At 43.6% G+C, this 18,726-nt stretch overlaps 1 protein-coding gene across 3 annotated transcripts in view; it reads left to right on the top strand.

Moving 5' to 3' along the window:
* Positions 1-312: 312 nt before the first annotated feature.
* The window catches only part of HCN4 (hyperpolarization activated cyclic nucleotide gated potassium channel 4), a 106,806-nt gene continuing 88,392 nt past the window's right edge, over positions 313-18,726 (top strand). For all 3 annotated transcript variants that reach the window (XM_074880212.1, XM_074880211.1, XM_074880209.1), the window contains exon 1: positions 313-1,323. In XM_074880212.1, coding sequence (XP_074736313.1) covers positions 617-1,323 — 707 coding nt within the window. In that variant the 5' untranslated portion in view covers positions 313-616. The remainder of the gene's footprint in view (positions 1,324-18,726) is intronic.

The following is an 18,726-nucleotide window of genomic DNA, read 5'->3' as shown; positions in this document are numbered from 1 at the left end:
AGGAATAAGTGATGACAGTGATGTAAGCAAGCAGTGGCTGCTGCAGGTTGCAGTTCATTGTGTTATTGGCCGGCAGGTTGAGGAGTTTGAGGCACCCGGGCTTGAGCTTCGCTTTCCGGATGATGTCTGCCCGCCGGGAGACACAGCACATTTGCATCTCGAAGCCAACATGGCAAGGCGGCTGCTGCTGCTGCTGCCGCCCTCCCTCGCCTTCCAGCCAGAAGTGTGTGGCTCTCCTCTAGACTTCTTGCCCAGTGCTCTGGATCTGAGCAGACAGGGATTGTAGTAACACTCACCAAGGGGAGACAAGCAGCAAGTAGCCAAATCGAGACAACGGAGGAGAGGGGGGGCTTTTTTGCCTTCCCTCTTTTTTTTTTTTTTTTTTTTTTTTTTTTTTACCCCTTCTGGATGCAGAGCCTGTGTTTTGATGCAGAGCCTGTGGATGCCACAGTCTGGTAAGGAGATGACACGCCAGTCTCTGGTCCCTTCTGCCCCTTGAGCTGGGGGCAGGGGCCTGGGGACAGTGACGGTTCCCCTCCTCGGGCAGAGCGGGGGGGTCTCTCCCTCTAACTGAGCAGAAGCAGCAGCAGCAGCAGCAGCAGCAGCAGTTGCGGCCATGGACAAGCTGCCCCCCTCCATGCGCAAGAGGCTCTACAGTCTGCCCCAGCAGATAGGAGCCAAGGCGTCGATCATGGACGAGGAGGAAGACAGCGACAAGGACACCCGGAGGAAAAGCATCAGGCTGAAGCCACTGCCTTCGCCCTCTGCTGGGAGCACCCGGGCACTCGGGGGGGACCCCGGCAGAGGGGGGGACCCCGGCCTCCTGGAGACGGAGGCAGGCGGCAAGGGCGCCAAGACCAGCACCAACGGGGACTGCCGCCGCTTCAAAGGGAGCCTGTCCTCGCTGACCAGCAGGCACCTCCACGACGCGGCCGAGGAGAAGAGGCTGATCGGCGGCGAAGGGGAGCCGGCCTCCCCCAGTGAGGACAAGAGCCCCCCCGGCAGTGGGGAGCTGGAGCAGGGACTGCCAGCGCCCCCACCACCAGCGTCCCCCCCGGAGCCCCAGCAGCAGCAGCCCCCCCGGGCTTGCTCCTCTACCTCCATCAAAGTGGAAGGAGGCGGAGGGTGCGACCAGATCACCCCAGATGAGGAGCAGAGGCTGGGCCAGGCCGGTTTCATGCAGAGGCAGTTCGGGGCCATGCTCCAGCCGGGGGTCAACAAATTCTCCTTGAGGATGTTTGGCAGCCAGAAGGCCGTGGAGAGGGAGCAGGAAAGGGTTAAGTCTGCCGGGTTCTGGATCATCCATCCCTACAGTGACTTCAGGTACAATCCCCCCTCCTCACTCAAAACTAGCCGGCCTGCCCCTTCCCCTACCCTGCCGCACAGCGCACACACCCAGACCTAACTTTCCTTGTTCGTTTTCTAGTCAGAGGAGCTGGAGGACACTTCCAAGATCCACTCCAGTCAAACAATCTGCAGGTTTCATTTATATTTAAACTTAATTTAGTGTCCCCACACTGTTACTAATTTTAAATTGCATTTTTAGACCAACAAATGTCTTTCGGTTTGGCTTTTTATAAGGGAACACCTCTCTGTAAGTTCAGTGTAAATGGGGAAAAATGTTCCCACCTGATGCACAACTCTAGACTAAAAACGTGGTGTCTGCTGCTTAACTAGTCCTACATCTCCAGCTCAGAATGTATGGTCTGCCTGATTCATGTTTCAGTTCCCATTTTCGAACCTCAAAGTCCTCTCCCTTCTTCCCCAAGAGTTAGGGAAGGATGTTGCTACTGTTGCTGTTCTGTACGGCTTCTTACTGCAGCATTGCTTGTCAGGAATTGGTATGTGCAGGGGATAGCAGCATTCATTAAGAAGGAACTTAACACCTTCAGAGTCTTACAGAGAAAGATGTTCTCTTTTCCATCTGTAGATCCTTATTTGCAAAATTAATTTGGATAGGGAATAGTTAACATTGTCTTTATGAAAGGAATGGCTTTCTTTCACTTGGACAGCAACATTTCCATCAAGGTTAATAAGGAAATTAACTTGTAAACCCTAGAGCCATTTTTTTTTTGTAGTTCTGTATGGCAGAGGGTTTGTGTTTGGGTATTTCTGAGTAAAGTGTTGTCTGTTGCACAGGTGAATTGTCCTCTGCAATATGTATGTAAAGTACTGCAATCAATAATTAATTACTTAGTGCAATCAATGGCTAAGGTTTATTGCTTCAACTTTAATTACAACTGGCTTACATCTCACATTTAAGAGCAGACAGTAGAAGAGCATTATTCAAACACATCTATCAATCTACGTGTTTTTATTGAATTCTTGGACTCTTCAAGGAACCTTGCATTATTACCTAAAATACAGTTAGCAGGATAATAGCAGGAAGGAGTTCCAGGGTGGATTTGGGTGCTCAAAGACAGAAATGACAGAAACCTCTTGCCACTACCTTTTAGAGATTTAGCAAACAGTCCACATGCTTAGAGGATTCAGCACTGGCACTGAACAGATTCCTTGATATTTGCTTGGATTAACAAATGTTATTAGAAGGCTGTGTGAATTGGAAGACTGCACTGTCATTTAAATTCAGTGCATTCAAGTGTCCCAAGCTCACAGCTGACCAAGCGTCTGAGGGTTTCCAGTAGTTACGTCATGATACATAGTCCTTGCAAATAGAATCTTACTCAAACCCAGATTGGAAAGCATATAAAATTGCCTCCCAGTTGTGACTGATCAAGTAGTACCTCACAAACACAGTGAAATGTGAGAGTGATTAGCTTTAAAAGGAACAAAACGAATTTCATACTCTTGGCTATAGATCTTTGTATTTTGCCACTAGTCTGGAGTTAAAAACGAACTACTGTGCTTTCTTGGGTTATTCTAGCAAGGTGTTCTCTGTGTGTTGCATCCTCATGGAATTTTGGATTTAGTCTCTGGATTGTATTTGGATTTATGCAAAAGTAGTGTTCAGTTTGCATATCTTTTATTTATCTGTATAGTGGATTTATTCCCTTCCATCTTTATAATTACATTTTCAGTATAGAACCAGACTGGCAAACTTCAGCAAAAGGATTGTAACAGTAGCTGAGTCTTGCCCGTGGTGAGATGGTCCTAAGAGTTTATTTTTGTAAGATTCTTAGTGAACCAGTGCTTATTCCTCAGAACAGCACAGTAAATTATGAGGTAAGTTTTTATTTCTGAGGTGCTTGGCTGTAGGGCCACTCCTAGCCTTACACAAAGGAATGAAATATGCAGGCAAGCTTAGACTCTCCCAAGCCAGATGATCAGACTGAGTCTGCTAACGCTCAGATGTTCATGTGCATGCAGCTATATATGAATGCATGTATGACTCGTTAGTATCAATAATATAATCCTCCCCTGGCATAGCTTTGCATTTGTGCAGAGAAAGCACAGTGAGTTGGATATCTGTACCCTGGTGCAAGACACTCTCTGCTTGGGGTCAGATTCCAGGTAGGCTGGTATTGTGCCGCTTTGGGTTTCTTCTAAATTGCTGCTAGAAGCCTAGCACATAGGTATGTGCTTTCTCCTTGCTATCATATGTCAACATCAGATGGGGCAGTGGTACTGATTGTACAGAGAGACATCTGGAGAGACCAGGAGGAGTTGGAGACATTACTGTATGGTCAGTACGTGTATCTTCCAGGGAACTTTGTTCACCCCTGTTTCTAGGTCACTTGCAGCATATCTGTTTGAATATGAATGTCACTTAGAGAAAATGTGTGGACTTCCATGAAAAATGACCTATGAACAATGGCTGCCTTGAAGGAGAAGAGTGGGAGCTTTCTCAGATTCTGTTTGGGTTTTGTATTCCTTCTCTGAATGCTACTAAAGCATCTGTCTTGGAAATGACTCACATGAATATGAATAACATTTTTTGACCTCTGAAAATCAGCAGATTGTACCAAAGAGCGATATTATCAAAATATTTGCGAGAGCTATATCCTTGACCCAAAGGACTGTATTTTCTGCTTTGCAAATTACGCAGTGCAATGCGTGATTGCTCCTTGTTATAGATGGGTGCACTTTCTGGAGCATTAGGATGTTGTAAGAGGCATGAGTCTTCATTATCCTGCACTTTGCCATCACCAAAGCCGTGCAGCAGCATTTGGGGTACAAGTTTCAAGTTAGTAAATATTTAGACCCCGCACTTGTTTTCTGTCTTTTTGGAGAAAACAGTTTCATCTCTGAGAGTGAGGTGCATCTCTAGGCATTTTGGTAGAGCTCCAGACCTCATAACTACTGTCTCAGTACAGCTCGAGATCTGAAGTTTTGAATGGAACACTCCAGCCCTATTTACTTGAGCTGGATTCTGCTGCGAAATGACATTGGTGTAATTCCTCTGACTTCATGGAGTTGCTTCTCCGCGCTATGCGAGAGGAGTTCCTGTTTTAGAATAGAACAGAGGCTTTCATCATAGTCTCATTAAATTATCATTTTAGCATCTAATACGGCTAATTCCAGTGGCAAATCTATGACCCTCCAAGAGTAAAGCAAATTAATATAGATTAAGTCTCTGTTGATTTCTGCTTTTAGTCCATTGTGAGGGGAAAAGACACCGAATGACCTTTATAAAAACCAAACCGAGTGCCCCTGAGTACTCATGACTAATGCAGTGGACTAGTTCTAGAAGCACTTAAAAGATGTTTTAGCAATTTCTAATGAAAATAAGAATACTAGCCCCTGTTCTGAGGTGCAGACGGATGTGCTAGCAGCTTCAGTTTATTTGCATCTGTGGTTGATTGCACATCAGTGCAGAGCCAAACTGTATTTCCTAGATCAGGATTTATCTGCAACTTTGAAAGCTTTTTCACTGGGTAGATAGAATTGTAATTTATTGCTTAGAGAAAGCATTGATCCAGTACAATTGGTTTAATAAAAAAATTCCAGACAAACAATGATCTGTCTAGTTTGCAGCTGACTGAAGCATATTGGCCGTAGCTGCTATCCAGAATTGTTTGCAAAAACATGTAGCATGCTGCTTTTAGAAAGGCCTGAGAACAGATACAGTATCTGAAGGACCAAAATAGTCCAAACAGTGGATGTAAATAGACCTGCACATTATTCACTGCCCAGTAATCTATTAACTTCTTCACAGAAAAGACAAGCTGCTGCCTCCTTGAAAACAATGGAAAATATTCCACTCAGTAACAGTCTCAACTTCAGATTTTAGAATTATTCTTTCCAGGGTTCTCTCTTACTTGTAATACTTGTCTGCAAACAGATCCTTTTCTTCAGTTGCTTCCTCTGCCAGAGCTCCCTATCTGCTTGGGAACTTGGGGAGATTTCTGTGGCACCAAAAGAAATAGATGCTCAGGTGCGATGTATAAGGTAGGGGAACTTCTGAAGAAATTTGCTCCCCTTCTCAATGCTCCAGACCTCTGAAAGGTGTCAGACTGCCTTCTTGTGGGGAATCAGTGGGGTTTACTAATTATGGTACTAAATACTGAACCAAATAGCACTGATGGGACTGAGCAAAAATGGGAAGGATGTGTGTTTACCTTTTCCGCTCTCCTGAGTAGGACTGATTTCCAGAGTGCCTCACGGAGTGCTGCTCTGTCTGGGGAGGCTGTTTTCGTTCCTAAGCTATTTTGTTAGAAGGGTAAACAATTTGTGAAGCATACAGCACTGCTCACTGACTTTGGCAGTTCACTTAGGTGGGTGCTGCTCTCCCTGCTCTCAGACAATAATGCCCTTTTCTTTACCTGCTGCCCAGAATGCTGCTTCTTGTGCCGGCTTCTCTTCACACCTATCCACGTTCAGAGGCTGCCCACAACGGCAAACTCTGATCTTGTGACTGGCCCACTGCTCATAGCAAAGTAAAATGAAAGCTACCCATTGTGTGAGCCTTATGTACAGCAAATTGAAATTCTGGTTCAGTGAAACCTCTGCTTAAAGGGAAAGGTCGGGAAAACAGTTGTGTTAGTAGCAGAACCTGTGCCTGTCATTAGAAACAAACACAAAGTGCAGAGCAGGCACAGGTTTATGGGTAGGCAGCTGATAGATTTGGCTATCTTCTTTTCTTGTTTATGCTGATGGCACTTGCCTCAAAATAGTGTGGGGACACTGCTAGCTGAGGAAGGGGAGATGCTTTCCTGAAGTCAGATCTTGCTGTCTTTACTTTCCTGCCAATTACCAGGGCAGTTTTGCTGTAGCAGAACGAAGGGATCCAAACAAGAATAATACCAGGGATAATCCAAATCTCGCTGAACAGCATGGATTGGATTTCTGTTGTCTTCAGTGGACTGTGAAACAGGCTGCAGGAGAAGAAAGATGGTTTTGTGACCATGAACTAAGGGGACCAAACTGGTGCAGCCATACTTCCCATGTCCATAGGCAAGTCATCACATACTTCATGCCCGTGCTAGACAGTCAATGTGGGGATATAGTTTTTTGTATGAGACATGTTCAGATGCTACAGAAGGCAGCGTCTGAAAACAGGAAGGCCTCAGTAAATGAAACACCTCAGTGTATCACCATAATATGATTTAAGACTATAATCATATAATATTACAGTATTTTCATGTATGTTCATGTGCATAAAATGAGATGAAAGAGTATAAATATATATTAAAGCAAGCACTGAGATCTAAGAAAGTGCTATGATTAAGATTTTCTGCATAAACTTAATTCAGGCCCTTTGTAAAATCTCTGCTAAGGGATGACACAGATGCCCATGCCTCATTCAGTGCACACAGGGATGGTTCCTTTGTGAAAAACTATTTAATATTTTCTCCATCTGTCCTTGTAAGATATTTATTATATCTTACCCCCATATTTACTGTATCTTATTCATATCCTATTCTGAAAAAAACATGTTAATTTCCTCATGGCCTTTTATTTTCTTTGGCACTTATAAATTATTCAGCTATAATAGCAATAAATGTTCATTTCGCTTCCTGATACCTTGGCTAGGAAACCATCCCCAGTTTATAGCAAGGTGGCAGAGACTTACAGAGATTAAGGTCAAAACCATTCATTAACTTGGTGTAGTCAATTTGAGGACCTCTTTGCAGAGTACGTAGCATTACACAGCATAGCTTATGTTCAGAGCTCTGCCTTTCTGGGTGCTTAGTAAGGAATCAGGCGTCGCTGTGACCCAGAAGACACAGGCACAGAGATAATGGCTACCTGTTTTAAGAGTAATGGGTGCTTTAAGAAGATTGGGACATTCTGATTTGGACCATTTCTTAGACTAGCTTGGTGAGCAGCCAGACTGAGAAATAGGCACGCTGATCCCACCCACCCTCTTCCTGAGCCTCCGATGTTTGTTAGTTTATCTGTTGTTACAGCAAAAAAATAATCATAGCTGTAAACAATGACATAGTGTTCTCTTTAATCATCATCTAAGAATATTATTCTAATTACAGTTTTGGATTGAATGATTTGCCTAACACCTCTGCAGGAACTTTTTGACAGAGACAGAATCACCAGGGCACCACTCATCTGCCCTAGCCATCACATCTCATTCTGCAGTTCTTTATCTCTTATATTGCAAACCTTCCAGATTGTGCAAGAAATGAGCTCCTATAGAAGAACTCTTTCCCACACACGTCTGCCTCAAGCCCTTACTCTCTTCTTGAACGAAGCATGAATTCTATGGGAAGAACTGGTTTGAATCATGTAATGACTGTGACATAATACATATGTACAGCTAACCTCAGTTCTGCTATTTCATAACCTGAGCTTTTGACTTTTTTAATTTTTTAATTAAAGTGGTTTTTAATACAGTGGTTTTGCACAGTTGTTAAGGTTTTAAAAACCAAAATCAATCCCCATCATCATCATCATCTCTCTGGATTCATTAGCAGGTATGGATCTTTTCAAGGATATGCTGCACTGCCCTCTGCTCTGAATTAAGCAATCGCCGTAGCAGGTAGTTACATCAAAGAAACAATGATGCACCAGATTCTTGGGTTACTTTTCAGGCTTCAAAAGGAAACATGCTCTGCTTATTACAAACTCTCTACCTGTTTTCTCCCCAGCACCAAAGCATGACGCCTTCTGCCCCACTCTCTCCAACCTGTTGTTTTCCCCATCCCTCACTTCAAGTTTGTGTTTCTTATCCCATCACCTCCATTTTCTAGGCTTCTGGTGGCAGGTTGCTTGTCCAACCTGTCCTAGGTCCCAATACCCAGCTTATCATCTGATCACTGTTTTCCACCTCACCTTAGTTTTCAGTAGTGCCTCTCCTCCCCCCTCCACCCCCACCATGTTCCAGTTGCAGTATGTCACACTTGGCATTTTACTCAGTCCAGTTCCCTCCCTTGCCAGTCTCCATACTTACCCTTCAGGTTTTTTTCTGGGCAGGTCTCCCCAAATTAGTTTCCTCTCCCCTTCTATATATTCTTATTTGCTGTCATCCCTCTGACTCTTCAAACAATCTTGGTTTTCTCAGCCCCTGCTTTCCTTCCTGATTAAAGAATGGATTGTCTTGCCTAGTAATTTGAAACCCTTCCACATTATCCCTCTTTTCATTCTTGGATGCTACCAGCCCAGCAATGTTTAGAGAAACTCTACCCATTTTTTATTTTTTAAACTTGAAATATCTCAATCCTTGGAGCTAAGCATTTAAAATGATGAATTAGTGTAGAAGCACGGTCTCCACTGCATTAGTGTGAAACAGATTTTATTTGAGGGAAAAATGTGTTTTCTAAAGGTGTTTATTGGTAGGCACACACAGAATCAGTGTAGGACTTTTCAGTACTGTTATAAGCAGGTAAATTTAAGCTTTAAGTTTTAACCAGTGTTATTCTGGTTAGTGCTTTCCCTTGCACTGAGTTTTTTCTGCTGTAGAGTCACTGCTGCTGCACTGAAATCCATTTTTTATGCAGATAAAAGAGTGATCTTTGTCTGGAGATAACATAGTGTCATTTTAGCTTGAAACCATTGAAATTTGTCTTTGTTTCTGATGTGTTATGAGCACTTCATTAGCAAGCCCATGAATCCCTCAGTTTGCTCTTGAAACCAACTATCTGAGCTCTCATCTCTGCCAGACCATAGATTCTTCCTTTCTCTTATTTTTGAAGGCTGTGTTGGTGCCAAGGCAGTTATAGGTCAATTGAGTTATTGTTGGTTCTAATTGGCACCCTAACAAGCTATTAAATCAATTTACCTACAGATGAATGTCACTCAAAAAGAAAGGCCCAACTCCTTTTCTGTCTTTGAGAACTTAAAAAAAACCCATTTCCTCTGATGAATGTAAGGGAAAGGCCAGCCTGTAGGGAAGTGGCTAGTGAGAGATTTCACCCCTAAATGTTTATGCCACGAGGTGCATGGCTGAACAAGGTCCAGGCTGTTCTGGATGCGGAGGGGTGAGACTCTTTCCAGAACTCCAGGCCAAGAGAAAGAATTAAGAAAATCACTAAATCTGACGAATGCTCTTATATATCCCTTTCCTGATTTGTAACAGAGCATGGGTTTATTTCCATGTGGAGAGACCTAAGTCCTCTTCTCTTCTCTTCTCTTCTCTAAGTCCTAAGTCCTAAGACTTCTCCTAAGTCCTCTTCTCTTCTCTTCCTTTATTGGTTCTCAGTGTCCCACATGCATTCCTGTGACTGTTGATGCAGGTGTAGTATCCACAACCATCTTTCAAATCAGGCAGCACCCGGCTGGTGACATCACTGCCTTTTTGGTGGCCGCTGATCTATAACTTCATGAGATTTACTTGCTCTGTGTTGCAGAAGAGTCAGAGTTATGATGGTGAATAGGGTTGATTTAAGTTCTGTTCTGAAACGTTTAGATAACCTCTTCCTCTAGCAGGAGTACAGTGCTTATTCCCACGTTATCTGAGCATTTCATAGTGAGACAGTTGTAAAACAGTCACTTTTCAGCCTACAAGTCAGGACATGGTTCTTTGACCAAGCAGCACTGCAAGTTCATCCTGGGGTCTCCAAATCAAAGCTGCTTTATATATGACAAGCAGTAAGAACTGCTCAGGTATCCTTGCTTAAGTGGGCAGTTTTTTTGGTGAAGCACAAGGCAGATGAGAACGCAGCTTGGCTCTGTGCAGCTCTACAGCTCTGCAGTGCTGACAGCACTAAAACCAGGGTTTTGGCAGCAGACAAAGCAGTTAGGACTCCAGAAACAGAGAAGAGAGAGCAGATGTGTGCTGGGCTAACAAGGTGCTATTGTAGAGACCTTTTTCTGCCCCTTTTCCATGTTGAATGGTTTGCTACCTGGGAAGTCCCTTTACAAATTGAAATTATTCATTCCGTGCAGTATATTCACAGTGGCTGACATCAAATATGGTCACCCCGTGCCTGGTATTAGCACCAGACTGTAGTAAAACCAGGCTGTTAACTCCTGAAGAGATGCTGCATGCAGCGAGGGAAGACAGCGCTGGTGAGAGCATCCAAAGGGGAATTCCAAGGTCAGCTTGAGGGCCCACCACTTGGACATTATAGGGGCATGACTGTTTCCCCAGTGATGCATAAAAGCTAATCTCATTTGTGGTGACTCGTCCAAATGTGCTAATTAAGGATTTAAATCTCTGCTTCTTTGGATGGAGAGGTTGTCTGTGTTTATGCATCTATGTTAAAGAGCTTAGAGGCAGGAGAGGTGCTGCAGATTGCCAGCTGACTCTAGTGTAGGAGCTATAACTCCTTTTTTTTTTTTTTTTTTTAATTTCACAGCTGTGCTCAGGGTTCTTATGACTGCCAGGAAATCCGTAGCTGTACAGTGAGTAACTCCTCATCCCTGTACACAGCTCCAGTGAGACAGTATGCAGAGGAGCTCTGATGGGATTCAGTTTTCCTGGTTGGAGCTGCTGAGCACTGTTACAGTATGATGCTCAGTTCCACCCCCTGTGTGTTTGGGGGATGGCAAACATAGAGAAGTGCATTTGGATTTGCCTGGGTGTGGGAAAAAAATGTCTTGCAAAGTTATCAGCGCTCCAAAGCTTGTGGGGGAGATAACAGCTGCATTCCAAAGACTCGGGGACTCCACATTAAGTCCCTTCCTCTCAGCCATCGCTTCACACGTGATTTCAGGGCAAGGTGCTAACTCATCACAGCACTAACATCAACCCAGTGCAATGTCTCGTCTGCAAAGGAACTGTGTGTGCGTGTGCCTACGTGCATGTCTCTGGGGCACAGGAGGACGTGGAGGCCCCGAATACTCCAGCCCTGCTTTGCGTGTTCTCTCACCTCTGTCCACCTCTGTGACTAGGCTGGCAGGACGGTGCAGAGCACAGGGCAGTGGGCTGAGTGAGTGTCGTGACATCTTGGTGCTCTGCAGAGAAGCAGAAGTTGCATTAGGCATAGTGAAGCCGTGCAAAGGTGACATTCCCTGGTAGTGTCAGGGTTTGGACTAGCTCTCCCAACAGTCAAAATGATAACAGAAATGATAGTGATGACTGACCCTATGCAGCTTTTTTAACAATAGCAAACCCACTTTCATTAAGCACAAATTCTTGATGCTTGATCTTTCCCCCTTTGCTTTAAAGTACTAATGTGTGCACAAGTTATACTTCTATTAATAACAAGAGGAATATTTTTTTCCACCCCTGGTTTTCTGTGAATTGTGGGGCAGGCCGGAGAAAGGACCAGTCTAGGCTACAGATCATGATCTGTTCTCCTTGATGCCTATACAAACCATTTGTATCATTCTCCCATGCTCATTTAGCTGCAGATACACTTGATATCATCAGCAATGTATAACAGATAGAAGGACAAACTGGAGGGCAGGTCAGGCATCTAGTTTTGATCCTGTGAGCCATCCTGAACAGAATACTCCGTGCCTTGATTTCTCCAACTTTGACAAGGGGATGAGGGCACTGCCAAGGGCCATGGGAGTTGCTGTAGAACTCTAAAATATTTTAACATAACAGAAGATGCCAGAGTAGATGTCAGCAAGGGTGTGGTTAATATCTACAAGGCAGTTTCATAAGCATTTCTTCATGATTATCTTTTTCTGTGTACTGCTGCAGATTTGGTTACATCTCTTGTCCATCTTTTGTTAGACCACAAAAATGAGTACTGTTAGGTGATTTCTGAATAATTAGTTCCTTTGTCTTAATAAGGAAACTGGTTACCAATGCCTGTACAGTTCCACGTATGGTGCATTTAGAACTAGGCTGGAAAAACATAGAAAAAAAGCCTGCACGGGGAGGGAGACAAGATTAATTTTACCTTTTGTGTCCATAAATGAGAATTGTGCATCCCCTGCATGGGGTTTGGAGATGCTCTAGAAAGAAAATGTTCCATCTTTTCCTCACCGGTTATGTGTATTGCAAGGTGTGCTACCCTTTTCTTTGGGAATATGTGACTCCTTGACTTCAGTAAACACTCCCGAATAAAGGGTCTGGCACAGGAGCTGGCAAGATGTCCGTCCTTTTCTGTGGTGTGGCAGCTTTAGAAAACATCCTCTAAGCTCACCGACTGTTGAATGTTTCGGATAATCTGTTGTGACCCTTTTAGTACAAACACAAGTGTGCTTCAGATGGTGCCAGCCGTGGCTAAGGTGATACACCGTGTATGCTATGGTTAGAGAGCAACTAGGCTTGTTCCACAGTTGGGAACTAGAACAAATGCCTGGGTCGAAGACATACTTAAATTGAACTCCAGATTTGGCTGTGATGGTTGGCTCAATCCTGACTGCTATTCGAAGGTTTCTGGTCCTCAGTTTTGCAAAACCTCATGTAAAGTTACACTGTTTGGAGCTTCTCTTGGTGTCTTCCCATTACAACTGGGCTCCTGTGCTGTCTCTTTGCAGCACCATCACTCCACTCTCATCTACTCCTGATCCATCACCCAAATGGGGCGAATTCCTCTGGCTTCTTGTTGTCTACATATATTGATCGAAAGTTGGGCCAAAGTCTTCCAAACAAGGGTGGCTCTGCTGGTTGTGTGTTCCTTTTGCAGCACAAACAGGAATTTAGGCTAACAGTGGCAGATGTGGCTATGGCCTAGGGCTCCTGCTTTTGAACAGGGGATCCAGAAGCCTCATCTGCAAGTAAATTCACATAGCGAAATCTGCAGTGCAGACAAAAAAAGATTTGCCTTGACATCATCTGCCCTGCTCTGAGATCTGCAGTCAGTCAGGAGAGCAATGCACATCTCCCAGCCTCTCTAGCTCAGTAGAATTAAGGCTAAGCTTCATCATGAGCTAATGCAAGCTGTTTCCACCCCAAATAATTGGCTGCTGGATGGCTTTGTGTCTGTCTAAGCATTACTGCATGTGGGTGGATGTGTTATGTGTGTGTGAATGAGTCTGCTTCGGAAATTAATACATAACATCAGGGGTGCATCTAATAATACAATACCTTGTGAGTGATGTGGATGCGAGAAGCGTAAAACAGAGCTGTGCCTGTCAAACATCTGTACAAAGATCACTCTCCCTGGTACCACAGGATGATGATTCCCACATCCAGCCCATCACTACCTCTTTTTTGCTCTTCCTCCTACCCTAAAACACCTTAGATGTCTTTCCCGTCCTCTGTTTCCCATAGCCAAAATTTAAAAGCAGGGAAAAAAAAACAGTGAAATTTCTCAAAAGCTCAATCCCCCAGTCAGCACAGCCCTCTTTGCAGGGCAGAGCACCCCATGGTGAATAGGAAATGACAGAGGTGTCGGCTTGTCCGTAGAGATGGAAGACAATGCCTATCCATGAGCACAGCTGTTGGAGACACTGATGTACAGAAGTCATGCATGACTTGGGGAGTCGGGAGATGTAACCCCTCTGGGACTTGGCAGCTGTTATAGGGTATTATTTTCACAAGGCTGAGCTGTTCTTAAACACTTCCTCTAGTGTAATCATCACACACACATTTTCTCAGTAATGGCAGGCCATCAGCATTTCTTTCCAGTCTTCTTAGATAAGATGTACAGAGACAAGCTGTGAAAGAGCTGTACAAGATGCCTTGACGTTAGTCATTCACATTTCCTCAGCTTGGCCCACGAATAAGCTTTAGGCCTTGCTTTCTGTACACATCCTTGTGACTGAGTTTTTTTCAGGGAAAGAGCACCTCTCAAAAGTAAGGACAGGTGAGGGAAAACGTGTGCCTGCCCAAACTTGGACATATGGTTTGCTATATGTCCAGCTGTAATGGTTCAAGGTGGAGCATAGCTTTCCGACAGCTGGTCACTAGAGGAGGGTAGACAATTCTTCATAAGCTCTTTGAAAACTTGTGTTTCAAAGGAAAAATATATATGGTCCTGGTTACCTCAGAAAGCGGAAGGGAGGATATTAAAAAAAAAAGGTAGTTTTCTAGTAATATAAACTACACTGATCATTCAAAATCCATGGCTGTTGACAGAGCAGACTACTAGCCTTTACAGGCAGCCAGATAACACTGCAAGTAATTTTAGTCCAGTTTAAATGGTGTGCTTCAGCTTGATTCATCCCCTGCCCAGAAGCAGTAGTTGTATGTTGTTCTGCTGTGTACTGAGTAACTGCTGCATTTCACCTCAGCATTAGCCTTGCTGTAGTGCTGGGTAAAATTATTTCTCCACACACTGGGGTTCTTGTGGATGCAGAAGGGTCTTTGAAATGTCCTTGAAATTAGTTTTTATCAGTAGACGTATGGAGCCAAATTCCTTGGTGAGAATCCATTGCAGCTAGTGGGGGTGACACTGGGAATCAGTTGTACTCCGTGGAGCAGCTTCTGGCCTGTCTCTCTTGTATATGTACCTCTGAGGCACATACGGGCACTGTGTCTAGCACTGTCTGAGACCTGCTAATATTGCACTACAGTGAGAGATACCAGATTACATTCACATTTTGATGTTTGTGGAACGGATCTTCAAAGCAGGATTAGTGAGGCTAGCTCTCTGTTGCTACAGTGGAAGTATTTTAGAGCACTGAATTTTCTGCTCTTCACCCACAAAATAGGTATTTCTGATTTAATGATGTCTTTTGTAAAGAGATCCCTAATTTACAATCTGAATATCTAATGAGCTAAAATGTTTTTGGATATACTTGAGAGCAGAGCTAATGTGCTATCTGCTTTTCCTGAACTCCAGTGAAAGACCTTCTGCCATTCCTCACTGAAACCAAGCAGTGCTGAGGATGTTGGCTCAAGTGACTTGCAGAGTTTTTTTCCAGGTGCCCTCATCACTGAACCATCTTTATACTTCTCTTTCTCAGCCTTCCTGAGATCTGAGCCAGTTGGACTGAGTCATATCACATATATTTCTGGTGGGATGAATTTGAAAGAACACAGAGGAAAACCCTAGCTTTTGCCTTACTACTAAGCTTACTTAAACAGAAGGACTAGATAACTAAAAAGAAGGAAAACATAGAAATCATGTAATCAAGCATTATTGAAGTGCACAAGTTCCCAGCTAATTTACATAATATGCTAGCACATTCCTGCTCCTGCTGAAATCAAAGGTTAAATCAGTGCCTGCTGCAGTGGCCTTGAAATTGGGTCCTGTATGTGTAGAAGTATATTTCATGTTTTACAGAAGAGGGCCTTTGAGAGTGCATTCTTGCGTTGCTTCTTGAAAAAGCTGGAATTCATTGAGACATTGCTGCCGTCCTAGGTACCCAAAAAAGGGCAGGGGACTGTCTCGCCTCTAGGCACCACAAGCAAAGGATAAGACATCTCTTTTCTTTTGAGACACAAAATTTAAAAGTCTGGAATAGTCTTTTGTGGCTCTAACTTTCAGTACCCAGAGCATGTTGAGGTTCTTTTAGGGTTTCTTCTTCCAGACTTGGGACCAGAAGTACATTTTTCTAGATTGGTGAGAAGGGATGTGGCATCTGCAAAGTGCCATTGCCCATCTTGCAGTTGCATGTGCTTCTCTGGGCTTCAGTCATGAATAGACCCTGTCCTCACCAAAAGAGGAAAAGAAAAGGGAGCTCTGTGATGAGTGCCTGCCTTGAACTAAGGGGATTTAAAATTTTAAAAAGGTAGATTTAAAATATACACTTACAACTCATCTGTCAGTGGTATCTGCACCATAAATAGGCAGGAAAGTGCTTGAATATCACTGCCTTGGATATACATATCACCTGTCCTGCTATCCTTTTGGTAACTGTTTACTGTGTCAACAAAACTATTTGCATGTTTCAGTTATACCTGACTTCTGTGGTAATTATATTGGTCATATGTCCAAAAATCTTTAAAGAGACTGTTATTTCACATTCACTTTGTAGCATGTCTGAGCCCTGATGCTGAAGTGCAAATACAGGGTTTTTTTCATTATTTATTGGCTTTTCATGACTATCATATCTGCGCTGTCCCAGCTGTTTGTAGAAATAGCTTTGTAATATTTCTGTGAAATAGCAAGGATATATATTCCCATTTTATATCTGGAAAACTAATATACAGAGAAACTACATTAATTTCTAGTGAGTTGCTCACAGAATCTGAACTTGAGTTGTGTAGACAGCACAAGTAGTTCCTTAGTGACAGGATTGTCCTACCTTTTTCTGCAGTGTCCCTCTAGGTAGGATGGAAACTGGCAGGCTGGAGCCTCCTTGTTATGTATTGATGGAAAATGGGTTGCATCAATCTGAATATATTTCTGAAACAACTTGTTTCTGGCAGGTTGTTCATTCTAAAAATATATTTATTTCTAATTGCTGAGTGGAATGCTTAATGAATTCTTCCTTCCCAAGAACAATTAATCAAAGAAATGATTTAGGGCTGGCACTTGCTCCCCCAGGGCTCAATGCCTGTGTTCCATTGACTTAAATAGAGCAGATCAAGTCCAGCCCATACTGGAAAAGATTTATCTAAGCATTTTTTAATGGTGCCCATCACTATTTGTCTGGATGTCTCTGGCAGAAAAGTACTATATGTATTGGAGGAGCAGCACTGGATGTTGTAGTAGAGTTACAGCAAGCTGCTGTGTTTTGCAACCGGTGTTTTCCTGTTTTGAATATTTTTTGAAGAGAGGTATTATGCAAACTCCCATTGACTGTAATGGGGATACGGAACGGTAAGGAAAGAAGGAGCTGCAGTTGCAACCTGCTCCGGAAAGTTTCTTGACTGGAACAAACATCTGGAGAGGACTGTGTGGGTCACTGAAACCCTGCAACATAGATTAGAGCTTTGATAAAGGAGAATCCCCACCACACCACAAAGAAATCCGCTTTCTACAAAGGATCAAAAGTCAGAAATTTGCAGCATGTCCTGGAAAGAGTGGTAGAGATCCGTCAACATCCTGCGTCTTGGCAAAAGCCAGATACGTGTTAAGTGAAAATGCCCAGATCCCCTAGCATATGGTTCCTTTACAGGAGTGTTATGTAGCACGTTCCATGGCACACAGGAAGATGAAAAGCCAAAATGGCTCCTACCATTCTGACATGAGGGGAAAGGCCTTATATGCCCTGAATGTGGCCACTGAATTTTTTATATTCTGTATAATTGGTGATTCAAAGCATCCTCTTTGGGCAACAGTGTCTGACAGTATCCTTTCTGGAGGAGAACATATTTTAAATGTCCAGTTTCTGAGGTTTTCATTCTCCTATCTGAGAGTATGCACCAAGTCCTCCTCATTTTCCCCAAGCCTCCTGCTGCCCTTGAGCTTTTGCTGGGTTTCCTCATTTCAGTCAGTTCAATGCAGAACTGTTTGTGGGGACAATAAATACTAGTTTCTCAGAAACTGAAAAGGGCTTTGGAGCTCCTTGCATAAGGAGCTGCCTTTCTGTGGAGCTGAAGTGCTAAGTTGTGAGTTGAGTTGAGTGCCCTTAAGACACTTGAGTGGATGTCAGGATTCCCGGGACTCTCTTCTCCCTTCTGCTGTGGACCTGCATGTGAGTGGGGCACTCAGGAAACAACTGCGTCTCCGTGCCTCAGTTTCCTCAGCTGGCAGATGCTAAGACTCAGCCACCTGCCATAAAGTGCTTTGAGGTCAAAAGGAAAAAATCTCTTGTGAGCTACATACTGTTTCAGTACATGCAGTAATTAATTCAGCATCCGATGTTTGGAGGGGATAGTGGATTCATGTGGATGCCTTAGGTAAGCATAGCCTTAGCACGGTATGTTTCTTCTGAGACCTAAAATAATCAGAGGCAATTGGACTTTGTTTTTTCCTTAATTGCTGCATTTTTAGAAGGTGATTCATCTCTTGTCTGGGGTCTCGGATACCTGAATAGCCCCAAGATCCCAGCAGCATTAGTCTTTTTGAGGATTCATTGTGCTCCAACCCAGCCTGAATAACTCATTGCGAACAGGAGTCTGATGTTAGCAGCAGGAGAGTTGAGGAGGAAAAATATTTTCTGCTTTTGAAACTGAAACACACATAGTCACTACCTCGTTAACATTTTAGATGTCTTACTCCCTTCCATCCCCATCTTCTCTTCCCCACAGAAAGAGGCTTATGGCTGGCACATCGTGTTGAAGCTTGTCTGAAACATTGACGCCAGCATTAACATTTCCCACCAGGGCTGAAAGTAATGATGTAAATCACTGTTGTTCTGTTGATTCCCCTGAAGTGATACTGATCGGTAGGAACTGAGATTTGGAAACAGTACAAAATATGTACTCTATCCATCCCAATCCATGGTCCTTACACATTGCTCCTTTGGCACTTCCTCAGCCGCTAACACTTGATACCATACTTCTGTTCACAGACTAGGCAGAAAATTTGCACTAGAGTTGCCATCCCTGTTGGCCAAAGTGTTTTTAACCCAAAAGCAATGCCTGTTAAAGAAGGCATGGAATGAACTCTCTCTTCCAGGTCTTCTTACCCCTGTGCTGTGTAACCACTAGGTCTGTGATGAAGTGTCCTTGTCAGGGATGAAAGCTACATACAG

The sequence above is a fragment of the Strix uralensis genome, chromosome 11 (assembly GCF_047716275.1).
Source record: "Strix uralensis isolate ZFMK-TIS-50842 chromosome 11, bStrUra1, whole genome shotgun sequence".
Lineage (NCBI taxonomy): Eukaryota > Metazoa > Chordata > Aves > Strigiformes > Strigidae > Strix > Strix uralensis.
The sequence above is the reverse complement of the archived record's forward strand: the minus strand, read 5'-3'. Positions and strand labels throughout refer to the sequence as shown.